This window comes from Protopterus annectens, chromosome 3.part1 (genome assembly GCF_019279795.1).
Source record: "Protopterus annectens isolate FY-2018-M chromosome 3.part1, PAN1.0, whole genome shotgun sequence".
Lineage (NCBI taxonomy): Eukaryota > Metazoa > Chordata > Ceratodontiformes > Protopteridae > Protopterus > Protopterus annectens.
In genome coordinates, this window is record NC_056732.1 from 1,828,484,385 (window position 1) to 1,828,507,504 (window position 23,120).

The 23,120-nt window shown below is 41.2% G+C and overlaps 1 protein-coding gene across 1 annotated transcript in view; it reads left to right on the forward strand.

The window, feature by feature from the left end:
• Positions 1-18,197, forward strand: part of LOC122798719 (zinc finger protein 260-like) — a 170,734-nt gene extending 152,537 nt beyond the window's left edge. Inside the window, 2 exon segments of the mRNA XM_044067815.1 lie at positions 16,247-17,230; positions 17,233-18,197. Of these exon segments, the coding sequence (XP_043923750.1) occupies positions 16,247-17,230; positions 17,233-17,900 (1,652 nt within the window). The 3' untranslated portion in view covers positions 17,901-18,197.
• The last annotated feature ends 4,923 nt before the right edge of the window (positions 18,198-23,120 follow it).

Genomic DNA, 23,120 nt, shown 5'->3' on the forward strand with positions numbered 1-23,120 from the left:
AGAGACTTAGTATTTCTGCATCAGTTGCTGTCGCTTGAGGACTGACGTCAGGTCATCAGTAGTATAAAGTAAGGCAGCCGATATCATTACATTAGTCTTTCTTGCCATGGAGCCCAAAGCAGAAGCAGTTCACATGACTGCCGGTCAGCCGCTACCTGAGATTTCGTCTACTGGATTGAAGTTGAAGTCTTCTAAAGCTAAGTACCCCATTGGGGATCCTCTTTTCTTGCACTAACCGATGTCAGAAAAAGTTAATAACTGTCTCGCCTGTGGAAAGCAAATACCACACCGAGAGTTGTACTCTTACTACTTCACTTGTTTAGGCCCAGACCATGATGTCCCCCATTGTCGCTTCTGTGCTTTGCTCAACGCCAGAACTATCTATCGTTGGGCCCTTATTGTAGCCAGATATTTTTGCTTACAGTCTTCAAATTCCAATATGGCTTCGGTAAGCCATCCAACATCAGATCTTCTGAAAAAACGTAAAGATAAAGACAAAGACAGACTGCACAGGTCCAAACCTACTAATAACACTTCCGTTAAGGTAGTCGTCAGTTCTCCGGTACTAAGTGAGGTGCTTTTGCAGCTCCTAATACCCGCTTCTTTTGATTCGCAGGCCGCTACCGAGACCCTTTCAGAGTCCAGTATTCCGCAAAACTCTTCTTCGACTAAGGATCCTGCGGTCATCTCTACCTTGGATAGGTCCGGAGCCGCTGAGCAGGCACCAGCTTCTGAGGAAGTCCTTTGCAGTAACAAATCTCAACACAAAACGTCTTCTTTCGCGACTACCGTTCTTTCAAAAACGACCAAGTTTCTTAGGCCCATGGTACGAACCACACCCAAGAAACCAACAGCCCACTCTCAGGCGCCTGCTACCTTGCCTAAGTCTCAAATGCTTAAAATGGCAAAAGACCTTATCGTGCTGATCAGGGGAAGCCAAGCTACCCCCTCCAAAAGGGAAAGAGATCTGTCCCCTGTAGTTTTGTCTGAACAGGAGTCAGATGAAGCTGATGCATCTGAATATGAAGACACGCAACCCCTCTCCACTTGAGGATTCTGATGCAGAGGATTCCATTCCTTCAGCCTCTCTCCCAGAGGATTCTTCCTTTGGGGAAAACCTGCATACTTTAAGGGAGCATTTCCAATGGGATAGTCAGGACTACCCTCAGTTAAAAAGAGACTCGGGGAATTCCTAGATCTTCCACAACACAGACCACTGGCCATTCCCCCAGACCTGGATGTTGTGGAGGATGTTTTCCTCGAATCCAACTTGACTCCTGACGCCCTTCCTCCAGCTCCCAGAAAACCAGACAGGTACTACAGAGTCCCTGACTCACACAAACATCTTTTTAAAAATCCTACAGCTGACCTGGAGGTCATTTCTCAAGGGCCAAAAGGGATTGAAGCAACCTCTGCTGAGAATCCCACCCCCTCAGACAGGGATTCCCGAGTATTGGACAAATGGGGTAAAACGTATACACCTCAGCTAAGAGTCACACCCCCTCAGGGATTCCCAAGCATTGGACAGATGGGGTAGAAAAGTATACACCTCAGCTACTCTTGCTATCAGGGCACTAAATTTTCAGTTCCATATGCTGAAATTTCAGCAACATACCTTGGATCTCCTTAAACAAAAATGTCTTCCTTTCCTGCTTGGGCAGAATCTAAAGATTCACAACAGTTAATGAATTCTGCAAGTCAAGTAACTAAACACACCTTGCACTGTGGTTTTGACACCCTAGAAGCTTTTTGCAGGGCAGCAGTCACTGGATCTGTCATGAGAAGGCATGCATGGCTTAAGGAATGGCCCCTGCCAAACCATGTCGAATCTAAATTGTTGGATGCCCCCTTGCACAAAGATAACTTATTTGGCACTAAGGAAGAAGAGGTCTTAAAAAAGATGGAAGAAAAAGCAAACTCTATGCAAACAGTTAAGGATTTCTTGCAGGTCCAGCCCCCTAGGTTTAGCAGGCGTTGTCCCTCTAAACACTGGTCCTTTCCTGCTCCCAGTAATCTGGCCCAGCCTAGACTCCCAAACAGCAGCCACAGGGAATGCAGAGATCTAAGCAGTGGACTACCTTCACTTCAAAACCAGGGAGTTGTAAGCCGGCCCCTTAGGGTAAGAACTCATAATGATTCACCTCCTCCACCCCCTCCCTCTGCCCACCTTCACTTACCCCTAGGAGGAAAACTCTCCTTTCACTCAAGCACCTGGGCCATCATTACCAAGGACCACTGGGTTCTGAACATTGTGTCTCAGGGATACAAATTTTCCTTCCACACCCTTCCAACCCCAAAAAGGTTCCCAGATCTACCTCCAAATCAGTGGGCAAAGGCTCAAAAGCAAATCCTTTCCCTGCTCTCTATGAGGGCAATAAAGCATGTTCCTGCAGAACAGATAAGCCAAGGTTTCTACTCCAGACTATTTCTGGTAACCCAGGAAAGAGGGCATCTGGCGCCCCATCCTCAATCTATCCTTTCTAAATGCCTTCCTGGTGATCCCAAAATTCAAAATGCTCCCCCTCCAGCAGCTGCTACCCATGCTGTCCAAGGATGCTTGGCTATCCACCCTAGATCTAAAGGAGGCTTACCTCCACATTCCTATCAGGGAATCATGCAGGAAGTATCTCCGCTTCAGGGCAGGATCTCAACATTTTCAGTACTCTGCACTTCCCTTTGGCTTATCTACTGCTCCCAGAGTTTTCACAAAATGTCTGGTTCCGGCCATTGCCTTTTGTAGACAAAGAAATATTCAGATTTACCCATACTTAGACGACTGCCTTATTCAGGTAGACATCCAGGAAAAGCTGCTCAAGCACCTGGCCTTTGTAAAGACCCACCTAACCTCTCTAGGGTACACAATCAATGAAAAGAAATCCAAGCAGGTGCCTACCCAAAGGATAATTTTCCTGAGAGCAAGTCTGGACACAGCATCCCAGATGGCATACTTTACACCAGAGAAACACATTTTCCTGACAACCTACTTCTCTCAACTAGCCACCAGGCCCCAGCTAACTGCAAGGTTCATGGCATCTTGCATTCTACTCATTCCATATGCCAGACTGCATATACGGAAACTTCAGTGGTACCTAAAGAGCCTTTGGTGTCAACACTCTCAAGACCTGGAAACTCTTCTACCTATAATTCCTTGCCTCAGAAAAGATTTTCTTTGGTGGGCAACAGCATGCTTCCTCAACAAGGGACTGCCTTTCTCCCCACCCCCCACCGACCAGACCCTCACCACAGATGCATCAGACTATGCTTGGGGTGCACACCTGGACAGAGGTGCATACAGGGCCAATGGAGCCCACAGCAAATCCCTATGCACATCAGTCAAAAAGAGATGATGGCTGTGCAGCATGCCTTGATAGCTTTCAAGCCCCTTCTCTCTCCAGGGGCTCTCCTGATCAAAACAGACACCACTGTGATGTGGTACATCAACAAGCAGGGAGGGACTCACTCCTACCCTCTATGCAGGCTGGCCATGACCCTTTAGCACACAGCCTCTGCCATGCAACTACACCTGTTAGCACATTTCCTACCAGGGTCCCTCAACTCTCTGGCAGACCAATTAAGCAGAAATCTGCTGGACCCACACGAGTGGCAACTCAACAGAAGTACCTTCCCCCTGATAACTCAGAAATGGAGAACCCCGAAGGTCGACCTCTCTGCCTCCCACACCAACCATCAGCTCAGCAAATTCTGCACCAGGGGGCATCACTGCATGGCTTTGAAAGTAGATGCCCTGTCCTTCCCCTGGGTCAAGCTATCGGTCTGTGCCTTTCCTCCACTACCTCTCATCCCCAGGGTACTGGTCAAAATAAGGGAGAAAAAACAAGGACCATTCTTATAGCTCCCGACTGGCCCTGGCAACACTGGTACCCCTTGCTGCGCAGCCTGTCCCTGCTGCCTCCATGGCATCTTCCTCAGATTCCAAACCTCCTGACCTAGAGGGAAGGGGAATTCATGCATCCCCAATTGCAGACGCTCAGTTTGGCAGCTTGCTTATTCCATAACCCCGAACCAAACTGCCAACCTCAGTAAACAGGTTCTGGATGTTATCCATGAGGCCAGACGCCCTAGCACCAGAGAGTCTTATGGTGATAAATGGAAAAGGGTTTGCACCTGGATCCAGGCTAAGGGAGCCACTACGGCACAGCCCTCCCTTCCACTCATCTTGGAATACTTAGCTAACCTACTACACAGTGTCCTCCCTTTCTCCTCTATAAAAATTCATGCCTCTGCTATTTCTGCTAATTTTCACACTGAGCAACCCCTTTTCTCACACCCTTTGGAACCAGCTTCTTCTGCAGAGCTAAAATTTCTCTCCTTGAAGACAGCATTCCTTCAGGCCATCACTTCAGCCAGAAGAGTCTCTGAGCTGCAAGCACTCATGGCTGTGGAACTCTTCATCATCTTCCACGCAGACAGGGTATCCCCCTCAGAACTAACCTATCTTTCATGCCCAAGGTGGTCTCCAGTCTGGCTCTCAAGCAATCCATTCATTTGCCCACCTGTTTTCCTAATCCCCAGAACAAGGGAGAAAGGACTCTTCACTCTCTAGATGTGCAAAGACAGCTCATATTCCATCTAGACAGGACTAAATCCTTCACAAAGTCTGATCAATTGCTGGTTAGCTTTGCTACAGGGGCAGAAAGACAAGCCATCGCCAAGCAAACCATTTCCAAATGGTTAGCGCACTGCATCCATCTCTGCTACAAGCAGCATGGAAAACCTCCCCCCAAGGTTCATAGGTAGGTACTAGGCTATTGGCCCTAGGGCCTATACAAGCCTAGCCAAAAAAGTTCCCTGGCTTTCCCACCCAAGAAAATTATTTTCCTGTGCCCCTGTCAAGCAGAACCACAGAAGTGATCCCCGGGGTGAATTTCTTATTACCCATCCAATCATCAAGATTTTTCATGAAGAGTGCTAATGAGGAGCTCTGTTTGACGTAGATAGGTAGTCTATTCCAGAGTATGGGAAGTCTCTGGGATAGGAATCTATCCCTCCAGCATGTTCTGTTTATTGTGGTGACAAGGTTTAGGTCACTAGAGCGTGTAGTTCGGAGAAATTGGGATTTCTTTAAGTGAAGTATGTCCAACAGGTTTGGGTTTGACAAAGCTTTGTATGTTAGGCAGAGATCGCCTCTGAGTAGGCGATATGCGACGGAGTAAAGCTGGAGTTTTCTTAAACGGTCTGCCTAGGGCATCTGTTTGAGGCCAGTAATCCTCTTTGTGAGGTATTTCTGCTGCCTTTCCAGTTGTTGTAGATGTCTTGTGAGGTACATACCAACAGGGGCATTGTACTCTATAATGGGTCTAATGAGTGATGAGTAGAGGGGAACAATGACCTCTTTTTTTCTGGATGAGAAACCTTTTGTGATGAGGTGTGCCACGTAGAAGGATTTCCTGACCACTGTGGCAATGTGATTATCAAAGGAGACACTACTGTCCACCTGTGTCCCAAGGTCTCTTATCACACTTTCGGTGTTAAATAGACTACCGCCTATGTGGTAGTTCATTGGTACAGAGTTTTTACCAAAGGGGATGACAATGCACTTTTTGGCATTCAGCTTGAGACCATGGCTTTGATACCTGGCATCTGTCTCAGTGAGGCCCTTTTATAGTATGTCCACATCGTTAGGAGTTTCGATTATGGCTCCTAGTTTGCAGTCATCTGCAAATTTAGTTAGCCAAAGACCTTCTGTGTTAGCCTGTACTTCAGAGAAGTAGATACCAAACAGGTGAGGACCCAGGACTGAACCCTGTGGTACTCCACTTGTCACTGGTCTGACGTCTGATTTGGAGTCTGCTACTTTCACAGTGTGGGTTCTGTCAGTAAGCCAGCTGGCAACCCATCGTGTGACATAGGGCTTTATACCAAGTTTTAGTGAGTTTATCTGTAATTCCAGAGTGGGGGATGGTGTCGAATGCCTTGGCGAGATCTAGATAGGCTGTGTGAACCACCTTACCCTCATTTTCGGCTTTGGTGACTGCTTCAAAGTCGTCTGTCAGGTTTAGGAGACATAATCTGCCTTTTACAAACCCGAACTGTGTGGGGTCCAGTGTTTCGAGAGCTCCAATGTCTTTGTTTATGAGTTCCATGATGATACGTTCCATTGCCTTGCAGACCAGGCTCGTCAGGCTAATAGGGTGGTAGTTCCCGAGGTCTGTTGTGGCCCCTCCTTTGTGGAGTGGGATAACCATCGCAGTGCGCCATTCAATGGGCACAAAGCCTGAGGTGAGGCTATGATTGAACATGGTACTTGGGGGGGGGGGGGGTGCCCCAGTTCATTCTGTAGTTCGTGTAGAAGGCAGCCTGGGATGTTGTCAGGTCCCATGGATGCTGTGTTCTTGGCTTTGGAGAGTGAGGTTTTTAAGTGTGTAGCCATGATTACAGGAACTTTGCATTCTTCTGGTATAAAGATGGGCCCTTTAGGGGGTGAGAGAGGGGTAAAGTTAGCACTGAACTTATCTGCCATGATGTTGGCAATATCAGTTGGTTCTGTATATTTAGTGTCATTGTGCTGTAACTCAGAGCAGATCTGAGTGTTGCCATTGAGATTCTTGACATAGTTATAGAATGCTTTGTGGTTGTCTTTAGAATCAGTGGCGATTTTGTTTTCATAACTAGCTTTGGAGGATTTTATGAGGGATCGCAGCTTCTTACTGAGGCTGACCAGGGAGTTCCTCCAATCATGGGATTTTACTCATTTTTGCAACAGTTTCTTTCTTCTGTTGTAGAATTTGTTTATGGCAGAAGACCACCAGATTGGCTTCCTTTTTTTGGAGGATAGCATCTTGGTTCTGTTAGGGATAACATGATCCATGCACTTGTGTAAGTGCTTATGAAGTGCATTTGTGTAGGATTCAGCAGTTGTACCTCCATTGTCCATCTGCATGGGTGTCGTGAAGTTTGCCACTTCTGTCTTAAGAAGCGTGAAGTTGGCTTTGGAGAAATTTTTTACAGTTGTTTTCCTAATGGGGGGGTGGAAGCGGGATGTGGATGTCTAGGGTAATTAGCTTGTGGTCGGATCTGACCAACAAGGAGCTGACCTCTGGTGTGGAACACCGGTCGCCCATGTTGGTGATGACCAGGTCTAGGATATTGCTGCCCCTGGTGGGGGTGTGGATAAGTTGATCCAAGGCATTGGAACTAATCAATTCCAGAAAATGTTGAGCAATGAGTTTTCCCAGTTAATGGTGGGGTAGTTGAAATCACCCATTATTAGGGTGTTGGGTTGTACCTTAATATTTTTCAGTGTATCAAGAAAAGAGTGGGAATCCTGGGGCATGGTGGGGGAGTCTATAGCAAGCTACAATCTGGATTGTGGTTTTGCCCAGAGTTAGTTGAACTTGGATAATCTCGGATGCATTATGCTGAGCAACGAGCTTGGAGGTGTGGATATCCTTAATGAATATGGACACGCCTCAACCTTTAGTGTTTCAGTCCGGGTTTGGTGGTCGAAAGGTGTGGTATGAATTATAGCCTGGTAATGCAGGAGTGCTCTCTGGAGCTTTGAACCAGGTCTCTGTCACTGCACAGATGTTGATGTTCTCCATTTTATGGAGTGCCTCGAGTGAGTGCATTTTAGGTTTAGACTTCTAGCATTGAGTAGCATTACCCTCAGATTTTGCTTACTTGTACCTGTTACGGTAGAGAATTTGTCATTCAAACCTTGCCTAAAAAAAGCACTATAGGGGTGGCAAGAGCCTTTGCCAGTATCCAGAATCCCAAGGGCGACAGGGTCTGGCCATCTCTGGCAAAGCAGTGTGGTCTGTCGATCATGTCCTCCCATGCAGACAGATACTGAATTCCCTTAGAATGACACCAGAAATTTAGCCAATTGTTGAAATCAATCATTTTCTGCTTGTGCTGTGGTATCATTCTGGGTGATGGTAGTATGCTGCTCAGGGCATGGGTCATACCCACCTGGGCTACATAATCTGAGAGCTTTTCCATGTCTCTTTTCATGTAGTCCAGGGAGGTATGTCTCGGGTCATTGACACCCACATGTACAATGACAGAGTCATATTTGTACCTGTTGTTGAGGGACCTGAATGCATGTGTTATGTTGCAGATCCTGACAGGCAGCTGACTGTTATTTTCTCCTTATTCAATCTAGTGAGTGGGACATCAGTGTTCATCATTATCGAGTCATCTACGAGTAGTGTGTTGGGCATGCTGTTTTGCCTTAGGGGCTTTGGTTGAGTGGCACACTGTTTAGGAGAGTTATGTGTCTCGTGATTAGTGTTGGGTGTTGGTGGTCGAGTGCGTTTCTGTCTTGGAGGTCTCTGCTGTTTGGGTAGATTTTTACTGAGAGCCTCTGAGAAGGTGGGTGTGTGGTTTGTGTTTTTATGTGAAGGCTGTGCTGTTGTGTGTTCTGGAGGGCTATGTGTTCCATGTGGTGTGGTGCAAGTGTTGACCTTCTCTTCTTGACCAGCTATTCTGGTCTTGGCTGGAGAGTGTGTGGCTTGGATATATAAGTGCATCTCTCGCAAGTTTGAGTGTTGGGAGGTAAGAGGAGAGGGCCGTCAGTGTACATGAGACAGTTGCTACATTGCTCAGGATGCCCAAGTTCACCAGGTTAATAGGAGAAAGCACAGGGAACTGACCTTTTATACATGCCTGGAGGGGTGGGCATTAATGATAAATACTGGAGCTGTTTCCTTGTAGAACGTTTAGTGCTGGTAGCACTTTTGTGTGCTACAATAATTACTACAAGAAGTCTGGTAAAGTGCTAAACTAATAAGCTAGTAAAAGTGTAGGAGAGGAGAGAACTAGCAGATGTAAGGGAAAAATTGAAGAGCAGACTTTGGCACCACTCAGAAGCTTACAAACAATCCTGGATACAGCAAATCTGTATCTGGACTAGACTAGTTACAGGAAAGGAAGGCAAGAAACAAGCACAAATGTGGGCTTTTAAACCAGAAAGTTGAAAGAGATGGAAAAAACTGCCCAAACGGCCAGTAAGCTACAATTTCTGGGCCAGAAACCACTCCTCTTGTGGTAGATAGGCTACCTACTGCTTGTCACTCTTACTGATAAAGCTAGAAGGCTTCCCCTCCAACACAGAAAGGCATGGGGGGGCTCAGAAGCTTACAAACAGTCCTGGATACTGCAAATATGTACCTGGACTAGACTCGTTACAGGAAAGGTGAGAAACGAGCGCAAATGTGGGCTTTTAAACCAGTAAGTTGAAAGAGATGGAACAACTGCCCAAACGGTCAAAAAACTACAATTTCTGGGCCAGAAATCACTCCTCTTGTGGGAGATAGGCTACCTAGTGCTTACCACTCCCACTGATGAGCTAGAAGGCTTCCCTCCAACACAGAAAGACTTTGAGGAGCTCAGAAGCTTATAAAGAGTCCTGGATACAGCAAATCTGTATCTGGACTAGACTCATTACAGGAAAGGCAGGAAACAAGCACAAATGCAGGCTTTTAAACCAGAAAGTTGAAAAAGATGGAAAAACTGCCCAAATGGCCAATAAACTACAATTTCTGAGCCAGAAACCACTCCTCTTGTGGTAGACAGGCTACCTAGTGCTTACCACTCCCACTGATAAGCTAGAAGGCATCCCTCCAACACAGAAAGGCTTGAGGGGCTCAGAAGCTTACCAACAGTCCAGGATACAGAAAATCTGTATCTGGACTAGACTAGTTACAGGAAAGGCAGGAAACAAGCTTAGAATTTTTTTTTCCAGAAGGCAGCTAAAACAGCACTAAAACAATTGAAAGTGGGAGTGCAAGCTTGCACACTTGAGTGTGTAGCAGTGTTAAAGTAAATTCAGTTTAATTACATGCAATTTATTCAAAATGTATTCTGAATACAAAGGCACTGGGAGTTACAATAGACCAGAACATGATATTTGATATTCATATAACCCAAGCCATTAAAAAGTACACAAAAAACTTGGTTCCGTCTACAGGAGCAAACACTATCTTACCAGAGAGACCAGAGCCATTATTGCCAGAACCCACCTTATTTCAATATTACTATATGCATCCGCTATGTTTACCAACGTTAGAAAATAAGATATAACTAAACTAGAAACTTGTTATAATCAAATCTCAAAGTTTGCTACAGGTGCCAACTATAGATCCCACCATTTTTCATTCTCTTAGAAAACTGTCATGGCTTGAATATCCCTCTGTATTAACATACAATTAGCTAATCATGGCCCAGCAAATAATCAACCAACGTGAAAAAGTACCAGCCCTAAATAACTTACTCTCTCACTACTCCAATAATCGGACACTTCGGACTAGCAATAAGGCACTAATAAAAATAACTAAAAGCAAAAACTGTGCTGGAGATACTCTCTGCTCATGCAGTATCGCCAAAACGTGGAACACCTTACCTCTAAACATTAAATCCACCACTAATGTAGCTCAATTCAAAATGTAGCTCATTAAAAAAAAACTACTTAAAGCCCACCTATCTGCTAAATGGATCTGCCCATGTACAGAACCTGGCTAAACAACTAACTGGCACTATACCACGCCAACTAACAGTCTCTATCCCCAACTAATTTTGCTCTGAGCTCACTCTGTGGAACCCTAATTAACTGACTTCTGTCGCTAATCAGTTCTACTAACTCTTACTATGCACCCACTACCAGTATCCATAGCATATCTTTCTGTCCAAACTTGTATATTTTGTCCAACCCTGTAAATACTGTATGTAGACCTATATGTACAATCTGTACGTTTGCATTTTTTAGGACCTTCCAGTTGCAGCCATTTGATTATTAATTTCTTTTAATGCTTTAATAATTTTGTATTTTTGTAATTGCTTTGTGCACAGGGGGGTTCAGGTACCATTCATGCCAGAAAATCAGTTTAATAACAACCAAAGCTGAATTTTGTAAGGTATTAAAGGTAAAGCTGCACCTCCTGAAGATATGCCAGTAAGATCTGTACTTATGTTTTCTACTGAGTGAGGCAAATAAATAACATAAGCAAGTATTATTAGAAATTCAAAATAAACAAGTGCAGTAACTAAAATCCATTGTGGGATCATTTTGATTAGACATTTGGAGAGTAGTGTTTTGGGTAATTGCATTACACAGTGCATGTTTCACAAATATTATCCAGAAGTACAACTATAGGTATAAACGTACTTGTTCAAACAAAAGTAATAAAACTGTAAGGAATACCAGTCCAGTACAAATACTTTCAACATAAAGAAAAAGGGACGTTTCCAGACCAGCAAATGGGTTATTGCTTGGGGCTTATTTAGAGTACTACATCCATTAAAAATATTCCACCTCCTTAAGGACAAAAAAACAAAGTTAAATAGTTGCATGAAATGTTCCAGTAAATGGTAAATGTCAGTGTCGTAGTATCTCATTATGCATGCATTATTTTGGGAAGGGGAGAGTGGAGTTGAGAAGAAAAGGTGATAACTAGTAGTATGGATACATGTTCAGATCAGAACAACAGCCTAAATCAGGGGTGTTAAAGGAGCCCCACAGAGCAATATATTACCAAAGGAGGATAACATGTAGTTAAAGTAAATAAAATCATTGTATACCTTTTCTTTGGAAGTATTATCAGAAATATGCAGTGTGTGACATTAAAAAGAGAGTTTCATAAGAGCCCTTTTACAACAAGACGTCCCCCACAAAGCTTTCTGGGTCACATACTTTGCTTGCTTAGAGTCTCTATTTGTCCAATTCTCAGAGGAAAGTACTGGAAAGTGTATATATGATTTATGACTAAACCAAGGCTTCCATATTTGCTTGCATGTCTTACAGTGAGGTAGCACCTCAGACAATACCTAGCTGGAGTAAGCACCTGAAATTGGGTTAAGGGGTGGGGACTGGGAAAGGGGAAAGTTGATGAATTTTGCTCTAAAAAGTCAGTAAGTACTGTAGAAAATAGAACATTTGAGAGGTTTGTCTATAGCATTAACCGAAAATTTGTTCAACTCCAAGAAAAAGAAATTAAGTTAAACAGGAACAAAACACTAAATGTAGTCAGTGTAAAAAAGTAAATCTAAAATACTCACAAAGCAATTTTTTTTCTGGCGACTCTTATAGTACAAATTTTACCTGTTTCCCTTCTTTAAAAAAAATGAAAGTTGATCATTTCTTTCTTTTGCAGCCTCACCATTTGAATGTGTGGGGATTTTAAGATATTTTGAAATTCCAATGCCACTATAAGAACATAGTTCATTGACTTTTAGTTCTTCTGGTAAGTGCATGATTCTCAAAATTGTTCTGCCATGTTCTGTTGTCTGTGTCATGAATCTTGTATTTGTGTTGTCTGACAATGATGTTTGCTGTACCATGTGTATCTGATGAGTTGCTCGGATGAATACTTTGCTTTCTGGCGCTCACTGCCCTGGTGAAGCCAAGTCTGTTACCACAGACTCATTGTTAGAGTGACCTAAATTCCTTGTAAAGAAACTTTCACTGTTTCTCATCAGCTTAAACTGAAACTCTTGGAATGCTAACACATTATTAAAAGTTTATAACAACATTAAAGTGCTGTTATGTGTTTCTCTAAAAGTGTAATTCTTGTAACCAGTTGTTAAAAACTAACACATAGTTACCTCCATAGCTGTAAACTTTAAATAGGATAAACCGTAGTATATGCGCTACTGTGCATGTGCATATCTCTTGTCTGTACACCTTGCAACATTCACAAAACATGTTCATAGGTTCATACTAGGCTATCTGCCCTAGGGCATTTATAAGCCTAGCCAGAGTGTGTTTGGCTTTCGCCTCCCTTTTAGATTAGTTAACTGTGCCTTTGTATAGTAGGTCACAGAAGATAGCCCTTTTAAGGTTTGTTTACTGTGCCTCTGTGTAGCAGGGACACAGAAGAGATCCCCGGGGTAAACTTACGATCTCCCATCCACTCGTCAAGATCCCTCTTGAAGAGGGTCATTGAGGTGCTCTGCCTAACATGGATTGGGATTTTGTTCCAGAGTGAGGGGAGCCTCTGGGATATAAATCTGTCCCTCCAGCATGTCCTATTTATTTCTGTGCTGAGGTTTAAGTCCCTGGAGCGTGTAGCACTAAGGGATTTGGATTTCCTGAGGTAGAGCATGCCCATTAATTCTGGGTTGGACAGGGCTTTATACGTCAGGCACAGATCGCCTCTGAGTAGGTGGTAAGCAACTGAGGAGCTGGAGTTTCTTTAGCCGAACTGCATAGGGCATCTTTTTGAGTCCCTTGATCCTCTTGGTGAGGTACTTTTGGGGTCTTTCCAGTTGCTGCAGGTGTTGGGTAAGGTACATCCCAAATGGGGCATTGTATTCAATTATGGGCCTGATGAGTGATGAGTAGAGGGGCACAATGACCTCTCTTGATCTAGATGTGAAACCTTTCGTGATGAGGTGGGCTATATAGAAGGTCTTTCTAACCACTTTGGCAATGTGATTGTCAAATGAGAGATTACTATCTACTTGGGTCCCCAAATCCCTAATTACTTCTTCCGTACTTAATGGATTACCACCTATGTGGTAATTTGTGGGCACTTTGTTTTTCCCAAAGGGGATGATTATGCATTTTTTGGCATTTAGCTTTAGGCTATGGCTCTGGCACCAGTTATCCGTCTCTGTGGGGCCGTTTTGGAAGATGCTTGTGTCAGCCGGAGAGTCGATTATGGCACCCAGTTTGCAGTCATCTGTGAACTTGGTCAGCCATAGTCCTCCCGTGTTAGCCTGTACCTCAGAGAAATGTATACCGAACAAGAGAGGTCCCAGGACTGATCCCTGTGGGATGCCACTTGTAACTGGTTTAGAGTCTGACATGGCACCTGCAATTCTGACCATGTGGGTTCCATCCCTGAGCCAGTTTGCAACCCATCTTGGGACATAGGGGTTGATATTTAAGCTGGTGAGCTTATTTATGATGCCCGAGTGGGGTATTGTGTCGAAGGCTTTTGAGGGGTCCAGGTAGGCTGTGTGGACTACCTTCCCTTCGTCTATGGCCCTGGTAACTGTTTCAAAGAAGTCGACCAGGTTCAAGAGGCAAGATCTGGCCTTAACAAAGCCGAATTGGGTAGGATCCAGTATCTGGAGGTTCCCAATGTCTTTGTTTATGAGTTCCATGATGATACGCTCCATAGCTTTGCAGACCAGGCTAGTCAGGCTTATAGGGCGATAGTTTCCAGGGTCCGTTGTGGCGCCCCCTTTGTGGAGCGACCACTGTTGCTGTACGCCATTCCTTGGGTACATATCCTGTAGTAAGGCTGAGATTGAACAGTGACTTTATGTAAGGGTTAAGTTCTTCTTGAAGCTCGTGTAAGACGCAGCCCGGGACACCGTCCGGTCCCATTGATGCTGTGATTTTTGCTTTGGAGAGGGCAGCTCTCACCTGTTCATCTGTGATGTCAGGAAGGCTACACTCTGTTGGGATAGACATTTGCTCTTTTGGGGGGATGGGGGGAGAAATTTGCACTGAACCTGTCTGCCAGGATGTTGGCATTTACAGGAGGAAGCCTGTGGGTTCAATGTATTTTTTGTCATTTTGCACTAACTCAGAGCATATCTGGGAGTTGCCATCCAGGTTCATGACATAACTAAAGAAGGCCTTATGATTGTCTTTAGTGTGTTGTGCAATTTTTCTTTCGAAGCTAGCCTTAGATGATTTTATGAGGGATCGTAGTTTCTTGCTAGTACTGATCAGAGATGCCTTCCCTGTTTGGGATTTTGCTCTATCATGTAGTAGCTTCCTCCTGTAAATGTCAGTATTTGTCTAGCTTTAAGTAGTTACAGGTAAACTATGTGTACTCACTGTCTGTTGATAAGGGATGTACCATTAGATATATTTCAGCTTTTCTGCTACTTCTAGGTGTGAACTGTTCATTTGCAGACTTTGTGATACTGAGCAAATCATTTTAAGTAGGAATTACTCCATGGGCTGTTCTTAAAACAATCCATTGTGTCACTCAGCTTAACCACTTAAATTTAAAATAAAGTTAAGCATCATGACTTTAAACATTTCTTCTTTTGTTTGTACTTAGTAGCATTGGTGATAAGCAAGTGTTCTAACAATTACATAAGCAGCAAGGTACTTATCTGCTGTAATTATTCTGCAATTAAATTAAAGCATGCGGTCTAGTTTTGTAATGTGTACAACTTCTAAAATATGAAGCATTGTTTTGCTTTGTGTGTGTTGAAAATTCAGAGATACGTAAAAAGTTTTATTCAATAATCTAGTAAATCAAAATATTAATTCATGTGGCTTTACAGTTTCAGAATAAAGGAAACCATATTCAGTCCACATAGCTCCTCTAGGACACAGGCATTCTTTTAACCAAAATAAAAGTCCATGGCTGCAGGCCTCTCCCAGGCCCAACTTTCAGCTGTAAAAATAAGTACTTCCACATTTATGCCATAAGTTAGCCCCAGCAGATGTTCTGTACTCCATGCCTCCAGGTCTTTTATTCAGATGATCCCCCTAGTAAGCAACTAAATTCTGGTCTGCTGCTTTCAGGATGTCATAATTCATACTTATATGCAGTATAACTTGCCACTTAAGACCTTTAACCATCTAATTAACATAAATTACACATTTTAAAAGCATACCACCCATTCTCTGTCAGCAGTGTGATGCAGTGTAACTTGTTGGAGACTTTCAGATAATTAAAGCCACATTTATTTATTTATTTATTTGACATTTGTTGGCCGGGATAGCCAGACTGAGCTTGTGCCCTTTTTCAGTGGAGGCCCGGAGAGAAAAGCTCCACAATAGAAAATATGCAACTGGTAATTACACAGTAAAAATTCAATTAAATTTCACAACAAGTAAAACTGGTGTTAAAAACTAGAGACACTGTATCATTGGCATAATTATTTTTGAAACTCAGGCTGATTTTTTTCTCATAATATGACTTCAAAAGCTCTGCCTTGCTGTTGGTCCATGGGAAATGTTTACTTTAATTTTTGATAGCACAAAATGAAGCTAGAGCTGGATATGAAAAATTCTTGTATTTTGGAGGGACCATGGAGATAGTGGAATATCAGGTTTTTTGTTAGAAACTTTTATATGAAGGTGAAAAGCAGCAGAGTAGTTAAGTTTATTAATGTGGTTAGGGTAAACTAACGAGGCAGTCTTTTGGTAACACATTTGTTAATGAACTTTTCTGCAACTTTTCATTGCTTTCTACAATGAGAAATAAAAAAGGTCTGTCTGAAGTTACACTGCTATATAATTTGAATTACAAAACTTGAGTAAGAAAATAAAACCTTTGCATCTCATTTTTAATGCATTTTTTTTTCTTTTAAGTTAACAGGAATGTGGATTTTACAAAGATCCTTAATATTCAGTCCTCACATGAGAAATGCCATGGTTCAGAATGTAATAAACCTTCCCCATCGCAAGATACAGTGCCGACTGGAACCATACCTCGTACATGTTTGGAAAGTAATGAGGCGTTTGTCAAAAACTCAAAATTAGAAATGCATAAAAAGCCTAAAGAATTTGGAGAAAATAAGCAAAAAAGGCAAAAAACATATAAATGCACTGCATGTGGTAAAAATTTCAGACATAAAATTACCCTGTCTAGGCATCAGACTATCCACACTGGGCAGAAACCTTATAAATGCAATACGTGTGGTAAGAGTTTTAGACTTAAAAGTACTATGTGCAGGCACCAGAGTATCCACACTGGGCAGAAACCATGTAAATGCGCTGCATGTGGTAAGACATTTAGAGAGAAAAGTGCTCTGATAATTCATCAACGCATCCATACGGGGCAGCGACCATATAAATGTCCAATGTGTGATAAGAGTTTTATACAGAAGAGTCACATGGAAAGTCATCAGAGTATTCATACCGGAGAGAAACCGTATAAATGCATGATGTGTGACAAGACTTTTAGACAGAAAAATAATTTGCATTTGCATCAGAATACCCATTCTGGTCGGAAACCATATCAGTGTATCACATGTGATAAGTGGTTTAGAGAGAAATGTGCTCTGGTAATCCACCAGCGTAGCCACACTGCGCAGAGACCCTATAAATGCACAATATGCGATAAGAGTTTTAGACGGAAGAGCAACATGGTAAATCATCAGTATATCCATACGGGGCTGAAGCCTTATACATGTGACACATGTGGCAAGAACTTTACACACAAGAGTAACATGGTAATACATCAGGTTATCCATACAGAGCAGAAACCATATAAATGTACTGCATGTGGTAAGAGTTTTAGACATAAAAGTAACATGTCTAGGCATCAGACTGTTCACACGGGACAAAGACCTTATAATGCACAATGTGTGATAAAAGTTTTATACAGAAGAGTCAAATGGAAAGTCATAAAAGTATCCACAATGACCAGAAACCATATAAATGTACCATGTGTGACAAGAGTTTTAGTCAGAAAAATAGTATGTGTTTGCACCAGAATGTGCACACTGGCAAGAGACCATATAAATGTGTCACGTGTGATAGGTGTTTTACACAAAAAAGTGCTATGATAACTCATCAAAGTATCCACACTGGGCAGAAACCATATAAATGCAATACATGCGGTAAGAGTTTTAGACTTAAAAGTACTATGTCTAGGCATCAGAGTATCCACTCTGGGCAGAAACCCTATAAATGCATCACGTGTGATAAGAGTTTTAGAGAGAAACGTGCTCTGGTAATCCATCAGCGTATTCACACTGGACAGAGACCCTATACATGCACAATTTGTTTTAAGAGTTTTGTACAGAAGAGCAATATGGTAAGTCATCTGCGTAGCCACAACGAACAAAGGCAGAAACCATATAAATGTACTATGTGTGACAAGAGTTTTAGAAATAAAAAGTCAATGGAAATTCATCAGCTTATCCATACTGGGCAGAAACCATATAAATGTACAGTGTGTGATAGGAGTTTTAGACACAAAAGTGCTGTGATAAGACATCAGAAGATACACACTGGGTAGAATCCATTCACATTTGTTAAATGCTGCAAATAATAATTTAATATCATTAACAGAATGCATCTGAGCAAAGCAGTAGCTAGGTAAAGAAATTTTAGGCTGTCTGGAAAAATATGCAAATTAAGAACTACAGCAAAAAGAACCAAAAAACTGATGCTATTGATATTACTAAAAATTAAGTATGGGCTTGGGAAAGAAAGATATAGATCTGATGTAGTATCATATTTATGCAGAAAAGAAAACTGCAGAAACCAGTAAAACCACTGCAGCTCCAAAGATAACTGAACATATATATATATATATATATATATACATACATACATACACAGTATATACAGTGAAGACATCTAGACATAGTATATCTTACAAAAAAAAAAAGAATAAAGGCAGAAACATATGGAAAATGTTTAATACAAGCTTACATTTTTGAACCTTCTAGAAGAAACTTGGTTGAAAGTCCAGTTAGAATTGCATAGCAATGGAGAGCAAAGTGAATGCCGTCAGTTATAAGAGAATGATCTAAGGGAAGATGTGCTAGATGTAATAGAAATGAACAGGCATATTAAGAAAGATGAGAGAAAGAAATTACAGAAAGCAGCTAAGGCCCAAAGTGTTAGAAGACTGGTAAAACAAATGCACATGGTAATTGGGACTGTTGGGAGAGATTCTTATAATATAACAGAAATAAACAGAATGTACTACCGTCTTTCTAAACTAATAACAGATGAAGTGATACCATAAAAATCCAGAGCAATAAAGGAAAAAGGAGGAAATAAGTAGAATGTAACCTTGGAAGAACTGAAAGAAGAGAACGGTGAAGGAAGAGGAGAATAAAGCATCTAAAACAACAAGCATCACTTGTAAAAACTACAGAAAATGGAATAGATTATCAAAATCTAGTATCTATATGTGAAAAAAGCAACACAGAACATCAAAAAAGATCAGAATTTCACTTACACTGTCTTTAATAATACACTAAAACCCGCAGCACAAACAGAAAAAAACAAGACTATATATGCAAAAATATAAATAAAAAATACCAATCTAGCAATTAAAATAGAAATAAAAAGTACCAATCTAGCATTTCTTTGATGGCCCAAAACAAATTTATAGAAAAATGGGGGGGGGGGAATAAAAAGCAATAGTAACACCACCTAAAACAGGAAATCGATAATTTGGAGAAGCATTTAAGACATAACAACAAATATGCTGAAAAGATAGTTAAATAAGCAGTAAGAAAAGCTTATGCATCCAGTGCAAAACTGCAGGAAGTAACAGCCAGAGAAATTGAGAAAAAATAAAGAAAGGCCCCCCCAAATAGAAAACCCCAGGTCCAGATGCTGTATCCAATTTCTGGCTATAGGTATTAAAAGCATTGCGCAATTATTTTGTTCAGAATAAAACTGATTTATATGGACATCTCAAATAGATTCTAACATGTTTTAACAACAGGAATAATCATCCTTCTGGTGAAAAAAATGCAAATCTGCAAGTAATACTGGGAACTACTGACCGATAACTTATCTTCCAACAATATATAATTATATACCAATAAAACAAAAGTAATAAAGATAATCAGCCAGATCAAAGGATAATCTATTACAAAGAAAAAAGTTTACAGTATTCCACATTCATGGATTATGAAATGTTTGCATATGTTTTAATATACACCCTAGACTGATAAATGGTATAGCAGTCACTATAATACAGTGGCGAACCACTTTACAACTAGGCCTCGATAGAGGACTAATTACAGTTAACTAGCCCTTGATAAAGGACTAATCACAATTCCGGGGATAAAATTTGAAAGAGGGTGATTCATTGCCACCACTGCTGTTTTGCCTTGCCATTAACTCATTAAGTGGTTTACTTAATAGAAAAGGCTTGGTTACAGTTTGAGATACAGAAACCAGCCTTGCCCAACTATATCTCATCCACATTTTGTGGGTGATTTTTAGCTCATCAGAAGTAACTGAAAGCACAACTGCAAATGACAATTGCGCCAAAGCAATATTTATATCAAGAAAGTACAAATCTCAAGGAGGAGTGTGATATAAAAGCACTTTTAAGTCTGTAAATATCTATAAATAGATGAAGGGTCAGCAGTAATCATGAACAGATGAGAACAAACCATAGTAAGGAGTGTTGTAGAAGATTAAAATACATTTTTAAAAACTCCCATGACATCCAGGAACAAAGTTAAAGCTATAAATTGACTTGCTGTTTCTGTTCCAACTGACTCCTTTGTTGTGATTCACCGGCCCCAAAAAGCATTTGATTAGTTGGACGAGAAAACTGCTTCATCCATAATAAATGATATAAAAAAAATAATCAGTCTGAAAGAGTTACAGGCTTCATTGAAACTGACTACATGGATAGATTTGCAATCATGGGACTGCATACATATTTATCAGATTCAAATGTAATGAAAGCTCTAAACCGTGAAGAAGTGCATAGAATGTAATTTTTGCTCAGACTAGTGGAAGCATTTTGGAAAGAAGCAGGTATGGAAATCAAATCAGAAGTGGCCAATAGAAGAGAGAGAAAAATTATAAAGATCATGTGTGGAAAGAAAGAAAACAAACTGGAAGGCCCACAGTTATAGTGACAGATATAAAAAAACTGGTAGAACAATCACGTCGATCAAGATCTGATGTATGAATCGCTAAGGAGAGCTGAATTTAAACCAAAAGGATGTAAGGTTAATAATGACAACTCAAGGTGGAGGACTAATACATGTTGATTTACAAAGTCTGTAGGAAAAAGTGGGAGGTATCGGCAATTATAGGTTCTATAGAACAGAAATAAAATCAGTTGTATATCTCGTTGCTGGTTGTGATGTACTCATAGCCGAGGGTCTGTACCCTAATGGCAAGACTGTTACAGCAGGGGTTATGCAAACACAATAACATACAGGTAGCTGAGAAGCTTTGGAAAAATGAAAAAAAAAAAAAAAAACTACTGAAAATGAAGACGTACTGGTAATACGGGATTATCCAAAACCAGCAGTCAAGAATGTAGAAAAAGGAAAACAGGTATTGTAGTCAAAGAAAAAAAAATGAAAAAAGTGTCAGTCATTGAAATAGCTGCTGAGAGATACAAAGTTATAAAACACGAGACTATGCAAGCAGAAACCACAACAGTATGGAATACGCTGCTTAGATAATTCCAGTAGCAGTAGTAGCAATGGAGCTACTAAACAGATTTTTTTTCAAGTATACTTCACTATTTTGCCAATACACATAATACCATGTGAACTTCGGAAGGAGGCAATCCTGGATACATTCCAGGTGCCGAGAAGAGCACTGTTGCAAACATCAAAAATAGAAGCAGTACATATTTCATGAATTTTAATTGTACACTGATTTGAGAGTGGGAGTCCATTGATGTAGAAACTGAATAAATGCATCACATGATAATGTTTTTTTAGATAACAGATAGAAGTATTAACTGTAATCCATAGCAGTACTTCCAAGGAATTCAGCAGTGTTTCTGTCTTAACTCTATTTTTGCAGTGCTCATAAGTTTTTTCTGTACAAGACATCCCAGGCAATTGAATCTTCACACCTTAACTAGACTATTGCACGTTATTCCAGTGTTTTAGAGGTTCTCTGTTAGATCCTCTGTGCTGCTGGTTCTATCTTCACTGTTTACCCCCTCTTCTTGAGGTTTCATTCCACTTTTCCTTATCACTCTGACAGCCTGTTAACTGTCCTGCTTCACTCACTCCTCTCTTTGAGGCATCCTGTCAGCAACAATCGTTGCTTCAGTTCCAGCTCTTCTGTCCAGCAGTATGCAAGGTACAGGCTATTTGGTACTGTCCTTCACTCTGCTGTCTTGCAAGTAACCTTTCAGCTACTCTCTCCTTCAACGCTGTGAAAACGTAGCCTGTTAGCTACTGTCATTCACTCACTCCTCTTAGTGAAATGGCCTATTAGCATCTGTCTCTGCATCAGTTCTAACCAGCTTTCCATCATGGTCAAAGTAGAGTAGTTCTCTTCCCTCATCCACTCAGTCCTCAGACCTGCAGGTAGCTTGCCATGATTGTATAGTTGTTAGTATTGTGCACTGTGGCCACGGCAGCCTTCATTCATTTGTCAGCTACAGTAGTGTGTAAGGACACTTTGGTATATGTCTGTCAGGAGGCATAGAGGATTAAGGCTGTGACCCATTAGCCAGCTGCCTTCTGTAGTCCAAGGCTTAATCCCCCAGTTTCCATTTGCGTGTTCTGTGACCCTGAGCAAGTCACTTAACCATATTGTGCTTTGGGATAATTTGGAAACTGGGCTAGGCTCCTTGACTGTATTCTGGACTACATGTTCAATACCTAGATATGAACAGGTATCATGAATACAAATAATTTGGGACAGATAGTAAGGAATGTAAGAAGGCGAAACTGTTACTTCCACTAAAGAGTGAGTCTGTGATACCATATATAGCCTTAGACGAAAAAGTCATGACCATTGACCAGGCTAAATTGCTGAGATGTCACACTTGGTAGTGTTGATGAAATTGGCAACATGCTTGACATTTTGTGATGGAATCTGTTCTCACACAAAGTAAAAAAATTAATGATGCAGTGGCCAAGACAGATACTCAATGGATGAATGAAGTATGAAATCAGATCATATCAGACAGATGTATGCTAGAAGGTTCAAAAGCATCCTGCTTTGATGTTGCTATTTAGTTGGTGCATTTTGCAACAGAATACGAATAGAATAGAGGGTCTTTTAAAAAATCCTCAACATATATTAAAATACAGTAAACAAAACTAAATGAAGAAAAACAAAGCCAGACATGGCAAAAATATTTTATGATATCCATTCCAGAAAGGACATGTTACTGTGTTTCGGTTTTGAAATGACAAAAGTATTACATCTGGTCTGCCTGAGATTTCTTATACTCTGAAAGCATTCAATAAAAGCCTTTAATTTAAAATCAAAGCATTACATTGATTACACCACAATAAAGAATAACTATGTGTAGAAACAGACGATATGGGCTCCAGTGCTTCATTACTGAAAGGCGGAATGCTGTATAGTACTGCAGTTTGATTGTGCCATCATTCTGGATAGAGGCACTTAAATATGTTTTTCAACCATGAATGCTGTCAAGGACCAGTTATTCACACTTATCAAAACTGTGCATTTTATAATTAAAATGTGCACCTACATTTTTCTTTTCTTTTTTTAATTTTTGTTTTGTAAAAAAAAATATTTTACT